The 12,373-nt window shown below is 35.6% G+C and overlaps 1 protein-coding gene across 6 annotated transcripts in view; it reads left to right on the forward strand.

The window, feature by feature from the left end:
* Nucleotides 1-4,969, forward strand: part of LOC310724976 (zinc finger matrin-type protein 4) — a 77,558-nt gene extending 72,589 nt beyond the window's left edge. For all 6 annotated transcript variants that reach the window (XR_014533227.1, XM_083539498.1, XM_083539496.1 and 3 more), the window contains one exon: nucleotides 3,805-4,969. Coding sequence is in view for 5 of the 6 variants with exons in the window: in XM_083539499.1 (XP_083395625.1) it covers nucleotides 3,805-3,866 (62 nt within the window). In the remaining variant the exon portion in view is untranslated. The remainder of the gene's footprint in view (nucleotides 1-3,804) is intronic.
* Nucleotides 4,970-12,373: the final 7,404 nt, after the last annotated feature.

Below are 12,373 nucleotides of genomic sequence, written 5' to 3' on the forward strand. Positions count from 1 at the left end.
AATCATTAGAAAATGGAAGAAGCTAAACATGACTGTCAATCTCCCTCGGACTGAGGCTCCATGCAAGATCTTACCTCGTGGGGTCTCAATGATCCTAAGGAAGGTGAGAAATCAGCTCTGAACTACACGGGAGGAGCTGGTCAATGACCTGAAAAGAGCTGGGACCACCGTTTCCAAGGTTACTGTTGGTAATACACTAAGACGTCATGGTTTGAAATCATGCATGGCACGGAAGGTTCCCCTGCTTAAACCAGCACATGTCCAGGCACGTCTTAAGTTTGCCAATGACCATTTGGATAATCCAGAGGAGTCATGGGAGAAAGTCGTGTGGTCAGATGAAACCAAAATATAACTTTTGGGTAATAATTCCACTAAACGTGTTTGGAGGAAGAAGAATGATGAGTACCATCCCAAGAACACCATCCCTACTGTGAAGCATGGGGGTGGTAGCATCATGCTTTGTGGGTGTTTCTCTGCACATGGGACAGGGCGACTGCACTGTATTAAGGAGAGGATGAATGGGGCCATGTATTGCGAGATTTTGGGGAACAACCTCCTTCCCTTAGTTAGAGCATTGAAGATGGGTCGAGGCTGGGTCTCCCAACATGACAATGACCCGAAGCACACAGCCAGGATAACCAAGGAGTGGCTTTGTAAGAAGGATATCAAGGTTATGGTGTGGCCTAGCCAGTCTACAGACCTAAACCCAATAGAGAATCTTTGGAGGGAGCTCAAACTCCGTGTTTCTCAGCGACAGGCCAGAAACCTGACTGATCTAGAGAAGATCTGTGTGGAGGAGTGGGCCAAAATCCCTCCTGCAGTGTGTGCAAACCTGGTGAAAAACTACAGGAAACGTTTGACCTCTGTAATTGCAAACAAAGTACTTTGCAAGCTACTGTACCAAATATTAACATTGACTTTCTTAGGTGTTCAAATACTTATTTGCAGCTGTATCATACAAATAAATAGTTAAAAAATCATATATTGTGATTTCTGGATTTTTTTTTTTAGATTATGTCTCTCACAGTGGACATGCACCTACGATGACAATTTCAGACCCCTCCATGATTTCTAAGTGGGAGAACTTGCAAAATAGCAGGGTGTTCAAATACTTATTTTCCTCACTGTATATATATATATATATATATATATATATATATATATATATATATATATATATATATATATATATATATATAGTCCCACACAAACACAGTGTCTACAGAAATTAGATGATGAAAACCCCATTTTCCTTTGCAGAAACACAAGTTACAAAGATGATTTAAGGTGGCATTAATCTGGCATGCTGTATATCGATTGAGAAGAAATGTAGCTATAGATTAGTCTTACAGTAGCTATGCCTAATTTTATGAACTACTCTGGAAGCAGGGAAACAAATTGATTTCAGCAGCTAAAGGAGCCACTGGGGTGAGACAGGCTGTGGAAGAGTAGCACATCAGCATAGTTGCAAAGCCGACCAGCAGAAAAGTACAGATGTTACAGATGCCAAACTAGAGGATGGCTCATCTATCATTATTGTGGTGGACCTTAATGATAATAACAATGACAGGCTGAGCTGGATGGCAAAGGAGTGATGACAGGAAATCTATGTCTTTGATAAAAATCAATGTCAGTGTCAGTGTGTCACAATTTTTATTGGGTCAAAGATGTCTTGTCAATTATTTATCGGTTGTTTTTCAGGTTCCTTTGAATTGCCTTATTTAAGACTGCTTATTCAACATAATGCTACTGCTACAAATAGATCACCTGTCATTTTACAGTGTACCGTTTGAACTTTTCAGTCTAATATGAATGGAAAGCTGTAAGCAAATGTTTTAGCCAAATGGCATATGTTGTAGATTTTTGTGAAAAAAAGATAAATACACAGTTACATTATATTTGAAATATATAAATAAAAATGAATAAATGGAAAACAAGCATGGGTGCTGGCTTGTGTGTAACTTGCCTGGGAGCGGATCATGCTCAGTCGGTTCTTATTGTGGCCGCATTGCATCTGCACTCCACCTCTCTTCTTCTGTATGGTGGAGGAGCTGATATGGGGGATGTTTTACAGAGTTTGCTACTCAAGAGACATCGCACTGTCCCCTCTGGTTTTCCCTCACTCTCTTGGGCTGGATGCCATGGAACAGGCATGAGAAGGTCGTATGGCGATTGTTCACTGTGTGTTGTGAGCACCATCAGTTGAATCTAGTTAACTGCCTCGTCGGTTCAGTACTGGTGTTCCTGCAGGGACAGTTTGCCAAAGGGTTGTCACCTTCCACCCTGAAAGGTTACGTGTCGGCTATTGTGGCTTATCATGCTCTGCTTCCTGAGCAGTTACTGTGCTTTTATAGCTTTTATAACTTCCTACAATTTATGTTTATACCTCTTTATGTTTTATGTCTATGTGCCTGTGTCTGTATATACAGTATATGTTTACATATGCAGCACCATGGTCCTGTGGGCCACGACTTTTTGTTCCCTTGTATGTCACCACATATGGCAGAATGACAATTAATCTCAACTTGATTAAACATGTAAACGCATTTTGTGTAGCTGTAATACTTTTTACATTTAATTTAATTGAATTATTATTATTATTATTATTATTATTATTATTTATTTATTTTGATTGCAGAACACTTCTCCTTTTGAGACATTCTTGGCTGTCTTGCACGTACATCGTGTTTAAAATTCAAGACATATTTCAAATTATGTATTCAAAGTCAGGCTATTATGAGGGCCATCCTGAAAGCTTACATTTTTTGAAGTAGTTCATGATAGATTTTGGGTTATGTTTTGAATCATTGTCTTTTTGTGGAAGCCATTTGTTTTTCAGCTTTAATGACCATGTCACATTTGCTCCCAGAACCATTACATGCTCAGTGACACTGATGCATTTCTTAAAACAGCAAACACCACCATGTTTACTGAAGCCTAGAAAACTAAATATTCTGTGGGATATTTTTTCTTTCTCACAATGAATGATAACAGATTATACCAATAAAGAAAGTATTGGCTTAAATTTAATTAGTTTTGGAAGCCATTTCCAACTAGGTTGATTAAAATTTATGTTTCTGCCAGATGAGGATGGCATGCCTTTTGAGTCTAGACCCTTTCAATGTTTCTTCCTCAAATTCTCCCAGGGAGTTTTCTTTACCACTGTGTTCTCTGGCTCGTCTATTTGGAATAAACTTCAAGGGATAAATGTATTTATTTCTGTAAAGGTATTTTGAGACAATGCCCAAAGTTAAAAGCACTATACAAATCCAGTCTTTCTATATCCAACATTACTCTATAAGTACACTACTTCCACCCTGAGCTTGAGAGGTTCTGCAAAGAAGAAGAGGACTACCCAAACTACCCAAAAATAGGTGTGCCAAGCTTGTAGCATCATACTCAAAAAGTCTTGAGGCTGTAATTGGTGCCAAAGGTGATACAACAAAGTATTGAGCAAAGACTGTAAATACTTATCTACGTGTTTTTTTTTTTTTTTTTTTTCATGTTTTTTTTTTTTATATATAAATTTGCAAAGATTTTAAACAAACTTTCAGATTGTCATTATGTTTTTTGTTTTTTTTTTCATATTTTTGAGGAAAATAATTCATTTAATACATTTTGGAATAAGGCTGAAACATAAAATGTGGAAAAAGTGAAGTGTAATGAATACCTTCCGGATGCACTGTACTTTATAATTTGACAAATGTTCATGATGTGAAACGACTCTAAAACTAAAATAATACATCAATTTGTTACTTTCTTCAGTATCCTTAATACTATATTTTTTATCTGTTTCTTTTTCAGTCTCAAACAACAACATCAGCAATGAGAATTATTGCTGGACATATTGGAGGCGTTGCTACTGAAGCACTGAAGATAACAGGACATGAATGTACCTGCAAACTTTTATGGAGACGCACAGGCATTAAAAGGACAACTGGGACAAAACCTCTACCTTTCACTTTCTTAATACCTTGGAGGCTCCTTGACTGTTTTGTGCTTTATGTTTGTATTCTAGGTCAGTGTTAACTCAACCGTCATGCGCTGGGAATAAACACTGTAGGACTAAAGTATGAACTTCATGTCAAATTGATGTCAATCTGTGTTATTGTGGTTCTGATAATCACAATGGCACTCATAGTATACAAGCACTAGCCTGAAAAGACAGGGTCACTAAATATTTTCTTACATTTACAACGTCTATATAGTTGGTACAAGTATGTAATTATCTATTATATATACAGTCTATTCCTTAATACCTTTAACACTGGTTCAGTGGACTGATTAAGCAAATGAAAAAAAAAAGCACAAAGAACTGGAGGTTGGTCATTTAATGACTGTATTTTATTAGATAATTGTCTTGCTTGTGTTTAAATGTTGCTAGTAATGGTCAGTGATAAAGCCTATAGACTTCTTGTATGGGAATTTTAGTACAGAAGAAAACTGAGACAAGATTCACACAGATTATTATTTTATATTTTAGAAAGCTTTTGAATATAAAGCAAATTTAATATGAAGAAAACATTCCTACAGTTCTTTGCAAAGTGGTACCGCAGAGAGTGGATTTAGAGCTACTGAGTGTACAAAGCTCTGCCTTATTTCCAAACCTGCACAGATTTGTCATTAGCAATGCAATGAATAGGATTTTTTCCCTGCCCATTAGTGTTTAGAGGAATTGTAATAATGCAATGTCAATATTTTAAATTAATTACAGACCATTCACATTTGCACAGATTACTACTAATTTGTTGACAGTGTTGAGCTTTGTGTACTTATAATGATGTCAAAAGGACTGCTTTAGAGAATAAGTTGTGGTCATTTGCAATGATTTCTTTTTCAGGAAAGTTACAATTTTATGACTTTTTCCAGATGGCTGTTTATGCAATCAAATTATTAACCACCACAACAGTTCTGTTTTAAATTGGTTCAATTATGCAAAAATAAGTAAATAAATAGTATCAGGAAAAAATGTTTTAAAGCCCTTAATTGTTATTATAGATAGATTGTAATTTTTCAGGTGTGGTATGAATTGTGTGCTACATTTTAAATCATTTGTGGTTGAGTTGAATCCTTTGGGATATTGTGTCATCATGGACCAAAACCTTATTTTTATAGGTTATGTATGTTTATACTACAAATTATCTTTATCATTCTAACTGCAACTATGTGAATGTTATAAATGGCATTCAAATTGTTCAATTGGAAAACATGCAGAACTTTTCACTAAATCATGGTTGGGGGTTGAATGAAATTCATTTATGAGGATTTTATCCTCACAGCTTTGTGCTACTAGATAGTATTTCATCAGCATGTCACCGGAGTAGAGAGTATGACACTGGTTTTACTTTATCTCAGTGTTCATGTGATGTTCATGTGATGTTCATCTTGTGTAATGAAATTTCAAATGAACATGAAGACTTAATGTGTAGTTTTCTGCTGTAACACACTAGCCTAACCTATTTATAAATAACCTATTTATTCAGCTGGTAAACTAAGGCAGATGTTGAGCAGGTTAGCTAGGTTAAATCTACTCAGAATTTTGGTGTTTGGTATTCTATGTTTAAATTGTTTATTTGTAGATTGCAGAAAACTTATATTTATGAAAAACGATATATAGTAAGTGGATAAAATACAGTGCAGAAAGGGCTCAGGTAGGAAATATAAGAAAATGTAAGTGCAAGTGCAGCTTTTTATTGGTGTGCAGTATAAATAAACTAGCGTGAAACGTAAGAAACAAAACCCAAAACAGGAATAAACCCAGGAATCAAGAGCATGACAACATGACAAGGAACATGATGAACTTAGACATCAACAAAAGCATGACACTGAGATGCACAGAAACCAGAACATAAATAGTTTTGCCAAGCAAGGTGAAACATGAAACAGGAATGAGCATTTAGTGTCACGTGACATGAGAAGTGTAATTTTAAGTCTTTTTTCATGCTGCTCTCACAACAGTATTCTTTGATACATGTGATCTTTAAATAGTAATAAGAAAAAAACTTGGGCACAGTGGAAATAGGCCTGATCACCTATATTCTCTTTCAAATAAGGAAAAATAATCAGCTTTATTTTAATAGCACTATTTTTATAAATAAAATCTATAATATGGGTAACAGTAATATTCATTATGTCAAAAAATACAAGAAAAAGACACAAATAGGATTAAATAAAAAATGTAAATCATATAAGCTAATGCATATAAGCATATAATGTTTGTTTAAAGAAAAAACTAAACTAATAAATAGTGCATAAAAAGTGTCCTGTATTAATTTGGAAATTGTTAAATTTCAGATGCATAAAACCAGAAGACTTTAAAGATTTAAAGACTTAATTCACCATAGCTTGTTGATTTTAAGGCAAATTAAGCCTCCACTGTAAAGCCTAGTGAATGACTTGAAAGATACTGGGACAAACCGACAATCCATAATGTGTGATGGAGCTAAGCCAGTAATTGCTTAAAATATTTGTAGTAATTAAAAGTAAAGAGTCAAATCTTTTAGAAAACAGATATTGTAAGCCAATGTTTGGACCCAGTATCAGCATATAAAGAGAAAAAAAGAGTGGTGTGAGTATGGGTCTACAGTATGTGGAACACCATGATTTTCAAAGCAATCACTAAGCAAAGGATTTCCTAACCAATGCAATACGAATGGAACCACTGTGTTGACAGCACAACCTGTATTCATGTTTTCAGCATTGAGTCACAGGTCATTAACTACCATCATCATCATCATGTTTTTTTTTTTCAGTGTAACATGATCTGAACACTTTTTTTCATTGTTATTACTAGCTAAAGAGCACAAGGCAGTAAGTTAGTAGTACACTTATTTACATCTCACTGGAATTTGGAGTTGCCAGTCCACCTACCAGCAGGTTATTGAAAGTTGGAAAACCCATGTGGACACAAATAAACCATGAAACTCTACACAGATTGTAACAGGAGTTCAGCAGAGACCCTCAGACCCTGCCACTAAGAGTAATAAACAAGGTATATTTGCTACCACACCTATTATCCTGACCTTAAATTAGATTTATTCAACAAATCTTGGATGCCATTAAAAAATACTACATTTTGAATGTTTTTGTTTCTTTTAAAAATTCGTTGTATTTTTTTTGTTGTTGTTGTTATTTAATTAAATAACCTTGTACATAAGTGGTTATTATGCTCCAGATAACACCAAGGTGAAAAAGTTTAGCTGAAGTACAAAAGTTCTTATTTTTGTTTGACGTTCAAGGAATTGTTCATGTAACCTGCTCTTAAAGAAACTGCGACCACACTCACCTACTCCAGCTGACACTCTTGACCACTCGCACCCACTCTTGTACATACTTTGACCATTCCTGCCCACGCCAATAGATATTTCTGTTTGTATCCACCTACACCATTTTGTCATTTAATCAGATGGTCCAATCCCCCAAAGTGCATATAAAATACAACTAAGTGACAGTTTAAGTGAGTTTTGCCTTTGATTTGTACCAAACACTGAGACATTACTACAAATGGTCAGACTATGCTCAGATTATTTTGCTTTGCACTGAATTGCACAGAGGTGCATTTTTAATGTGAATTCCCATATAGCAACGAATGTCAAAGGCCTTGGGATTTTTTATGGCCATTAGAGATATTGGAAAACAGTTCACTGCCATTAACAAAGTGCTTTGAAAAATATTTAATGATTTTTGTATTTCCTTATAATACTTAGAATTTCCACTGCTACGAGAGTAAAAGCATAAGCAGTGTTGCTGATCCTACTTGGAAATGAAATTATTGATTGCCTGATTGCTTTTGTTAAATACAAACTGTATCCACTGGGGTTCAGAAAGGAGCAAAGAAGGTCTGACCAATATTTGCATGGCCAGTGCCCAAGAAAATAACCAAATGATTTAAAGGATTAGGATTAAGATTTATTAGGACCACTAAAAAGTGGGTGTCTCTTACTGGCACTGCACTGCATCCCATTATAGAAATCTAGGGTAAACATATAGTGTTTATACATATATGGTGTATTAATAGTTTACTGTATTACATTTAGCTCTTGTTTTGTATTTGTGGTTAACCTTAATTGGGAAAGTTAAAGAGTATGTGTAGTTCTCTTCTGTGTTTGCTATACATTGTCTGCTTGGAGAATTCTGTGTTGCAACAGAAGCAATGCTGTGGATGCAGGATATTATATCCTTCCTTTCCATCTGCCTTAAATAATAGGACCATTCCATCAAGCTGCCATTTGCAAACTTTTGCACTTACTTCTGTCAGCACCACTTAACTCTAACTACAGCCTGTCTGCATTCATTAGACTCAGGGTTTTACAAAGCGTTATTTCAAATTAGGATGCTTGACAGCCATGTCATATGTATCTGGTAACGTAATACAGCAGTCACACCAAGCATGAGTGTAAATCCTCCTACAATGTTCGCTTGAGTAGAAGTGGACTAAATTTAACTAATTTTGCTTCCTCCTCTTACATATAATGTAACCCTACATATAGTTTAACTTGACAATCTTGGAAGAGTGGGCGAATACAGTGCACGTTTTGGGTCACGTCTATTTGGAAGACCTAACACAGAGGAACTGTATATTGTTACTTTTTTTAGGAACCAATGTTTTATACAACAGCATCCTAAAGGAATACAAAAAAAAAGCAGAAAGCTTACTGGATTGCTATAGTATTATCCATCTATTAGCTATTGTATGTTTAAGACCTCGGATGGTCTGCCTAAACAATTTCCTGCTAATAAGAAATTTGCAATTTGAAAATCTGATATGACTTCTGTTTAATTCTGTAACTATTGATTGGCTAAAATTCAGCATTCGCAAGAGCACTTAATGGCCCACTCGCTGAGACAAATCAGCAGCTTGTATTAAATTACCTAGCAAATAATAATATTTTAAAACAGTGCAGTATACCAAACTCTAACATATCAGAAATTAGCCCAGATAGCAAAGCCTTTTTTTTTTTTAGCCTACTGCATTGTAGCTGCCTCTCCATCAAACTATTATCCATGAACTAATAATTCCTCCATCTGGATGCCTGTAACCTTTGCTTAATTTGTAGCCCCTGAGAAGCCTTTGTTGTAAGAAACTCAACTGTATAAAAGTTATTTAAAAGTTTTGAACTAATAGTGTTTTAAATGTTATTCACATGTTTTCTCTATCCCATTGCATGACTTATTATTATGTCACACATATACAATATTATAATATATTTATTCTGTTTTCATAACTTAAAAACTTTGTTCTTGACAAGTGAGTGGCAGTAATGTTCAGGGTAAAAAAATAAGTTGATTCCTTTCCCCAAATCTTTCCTTAAGGATGAAAGAACACAAATGAATAGCATCGGTGTATGTTGTAGCATTATATATTTTTTTATAACTTACATTTATTTACTGGAACTAAGAGTAACAAACATTATTCCCATTATTACAGTACCCCTGTGTACAAAGCAAGGTCCAAGAAGACATAGTTTGTCATAAATCTAGTAGAAAACAAATCACCATAAAACCACTGAACACCTTGGGATAAACATTGAATGCAACCCAGGTCTATTCATCAGTGCCTTTTGAGTTCCCACAGCTATTTACAGAATCTAATGAAAAGCCTTCCCAGAGGAGCAAAAAGTGGAATAAAGCTAGGATGTTCAAAAAGCATGTGTTATGGTCCATAAACCTTTACACATAAAAACATATGCATGTCAATTTCAAGAGCAATTAGCATTAAAATTAAGTTTCAAGCCACACACAACCATAATTATGCAACAGCTTAATTAATTTAATGGTTTTGTTAAATTAAGAATAATTAGTTATTATTAGTTAAACTAATGCTACATTTACATTGTGTTTTGAAATGCAAAAAAATTAAATCAAATCAATATAAAATACCCAGAGTTTAGGCTGAGCAATGTGATTTTCCATAAGAAAGCTCTGAAGGTTGCTATATTGATTTTGGAGACAAAACTGAAGATAATTATTTATGTTCCTTCTCTCCACGGTAGTTTCTGCAAAAATAGGCTACATCTCAGCACAAATAATATGAGGTTCATATGTCGTTTTCGGAACATTACATTTTCCTTAACAATACACACTTCACATAGCTGAAGTAATGAACTCAAAGAAAAATCCAATCAAACAATTTGGTATTTTAAGAAAGAAACAATAGAATACTAGGAAGAAAAAAAAATTATGGCATGATGTTCTAAATGCAATGACTGCAAATATCTTTAACTACTGTATGACTACTTTTAGGCTATTTCATGTTTTATATTTATATAAAAAGCCAGTAACACAGTTAACTGGCTGATGTGTTTATTACTGCTTTCTAACTGTTTTCAATGACATGAAGATCCAAGTATTTGGTTTACTAATGTCATTGGTCTTTTTGTTTTAATGCCCAATGTCTTTGGGTTATACCTTTAAAACCAGCTATCAATGTTTAAAAAAAAAATAATAATAATAATCTACCACAATGCTTCTGAAGGCAAATGACACACCCCAAACTATAGAACTGTTATGGCCACCATGTCCAACTACCCTCCAGACCACCAAACTAATATTCTCACAGTCTCTTGCTGTCCCTCTTACTTCCTTCATTGTTTTTCAAAACATGTATTGTGTTCTCCCCCATGAACCCTCCCCCTTTTAAATGTTGCCCTCTTCTCAGTGTTAGATTATATGTTTGCTGTATGAGTATTGTGTGTGCAGTTTCCCTGAAGTTTAAGTGCTTTACTTTAATCCTTGCCCTTGAATTTGTTGTTCTATTTTTTTCCCCGTTCATTAAAAACTCTGCACTTGCTTCCTTGTTCCTTGGATACCATGACAAGAACATCAACACTTTTTAATCCATGGCAATCTCAATATCTGGGCAGTTCAGTTACTATCTGATAAACTTAACTCTGTATATGGTGATGTTTTTAATTATAATTTGTTTTAGTGTACACATACTTTATGTACAGTATCTCACAAAATTGTGTGCACCCCTTACATTTCAACCATTTTAGTTTATATTTGTTAGTATATTTAGTATTTGGTATATTCTCAAGGTACACTACTATAGAAATGATCTTTCTTCTTCTTCTTTCGGCTTCTCCTATTAGGGGTCGCCACAGTGGATCTTCCGTCTCCATACCCCCACTGTCCTCTACATCTGCCTCTTTCAACCCAACTACCTGTCTTCCCTCACCACATCCATAAACCGCCTCCTTGGCCTTCCTCTTTTCCTCCTTCCTGGTGGCTCCATCCTCAGCATTCTTTTACCGATATACCCCATGTCCCTCCTCTGCACATGTCCAAACCATCTCAATCTCACCTCCCTCACCTTGTCTCCAAAACGTCCTACATGCGCTGTCCCTCTAATAAACTAATTTCTAATCCTGTCCATCCTCGTTACTCCCAATAAAACCTCAACATCTTCAGCTCTGCTACCTCCAGCTCCACCTCCTGTCTTTTACTCAATGCCACTGTCTCTAAACCATACAACATCTCAGGTCTCTCCACAGCCCTATAAACTTTCCCTTTCACTCTTGCAGATACCCTATCACAAATCACTCCTGCCACTCTTCTCCACCCACTCCACCCTGCCTGCACTCTTTTCTTCACTTCTCTAACAGACTCTCCATTACTTTGCACTGTTGTATAGAAAAAATATATATTTCAGAGTAGTCAATATACAGCTTGTATAACAGTATATATTTACTGTCCTTAAAAAAAAACTGAATATACAGCCATAATTGTCTAAATAACTGGCAATAAAAGTGAGTACACTCTGAAAAACAAGTCAAAACTGTGCCCAAAGTGTCCATATTTTGTGTGAACACTATTGTTATCTAGCACTGCCTTAATCCTCCTATGCATGGAATACACCAGAGCTGCACAGGTTGTTGCTGGAATCCTCTTCCACACCTCCATAATGACATTACTGAGCTGCTGGATGTTATACACGTGGCACTTCTCCACCTTCTGCTTGAAGATGCCCCACAGGTGCTCAATTGTGTTCAGGTCTGGATACATATTTGGCCACTTCAATCACTTCAACTTCAGCTTTCTCAGCCTAATCTTGGTGGTGTGTTTGGGGTTGTTATTATGTTGGAAAACTCCCGTTTGACCCAGTTTCTGAAGGGAGGGCATCATGCTTTAGAATGTCACAGTGCATGTTGAAATCCATGTTTCCACCAATATACTGCAGCTCCCCAGTACCAGCAGCACTCATGCAGCCCTAGATGCTATTATGATGCTGTTCCTTGAGAAAGCATACTGAAATGGATGCTGAAATGTGAGGGGTGTACTCACTTTTGTGAGATACTGTATGTATTTTCTTTAATAATATAGTTTTAACCTGTTTGCATAAATACCCATTTCGAAAGTCATTGTTAAAGTTTTC

Source organism: Silurus aristotelis (genome assembly GCF_946808225.1).
Source record: "Silurus aristotelis genome assembly, chromosome: 4".
NCBI classification, from domain to species: domain Eukaryota; kingdom Metazoa; phylum Chordata; class Actinopteri; order Siluriformes; family Siluridae; genus Silurus; species Silurus aristotelis.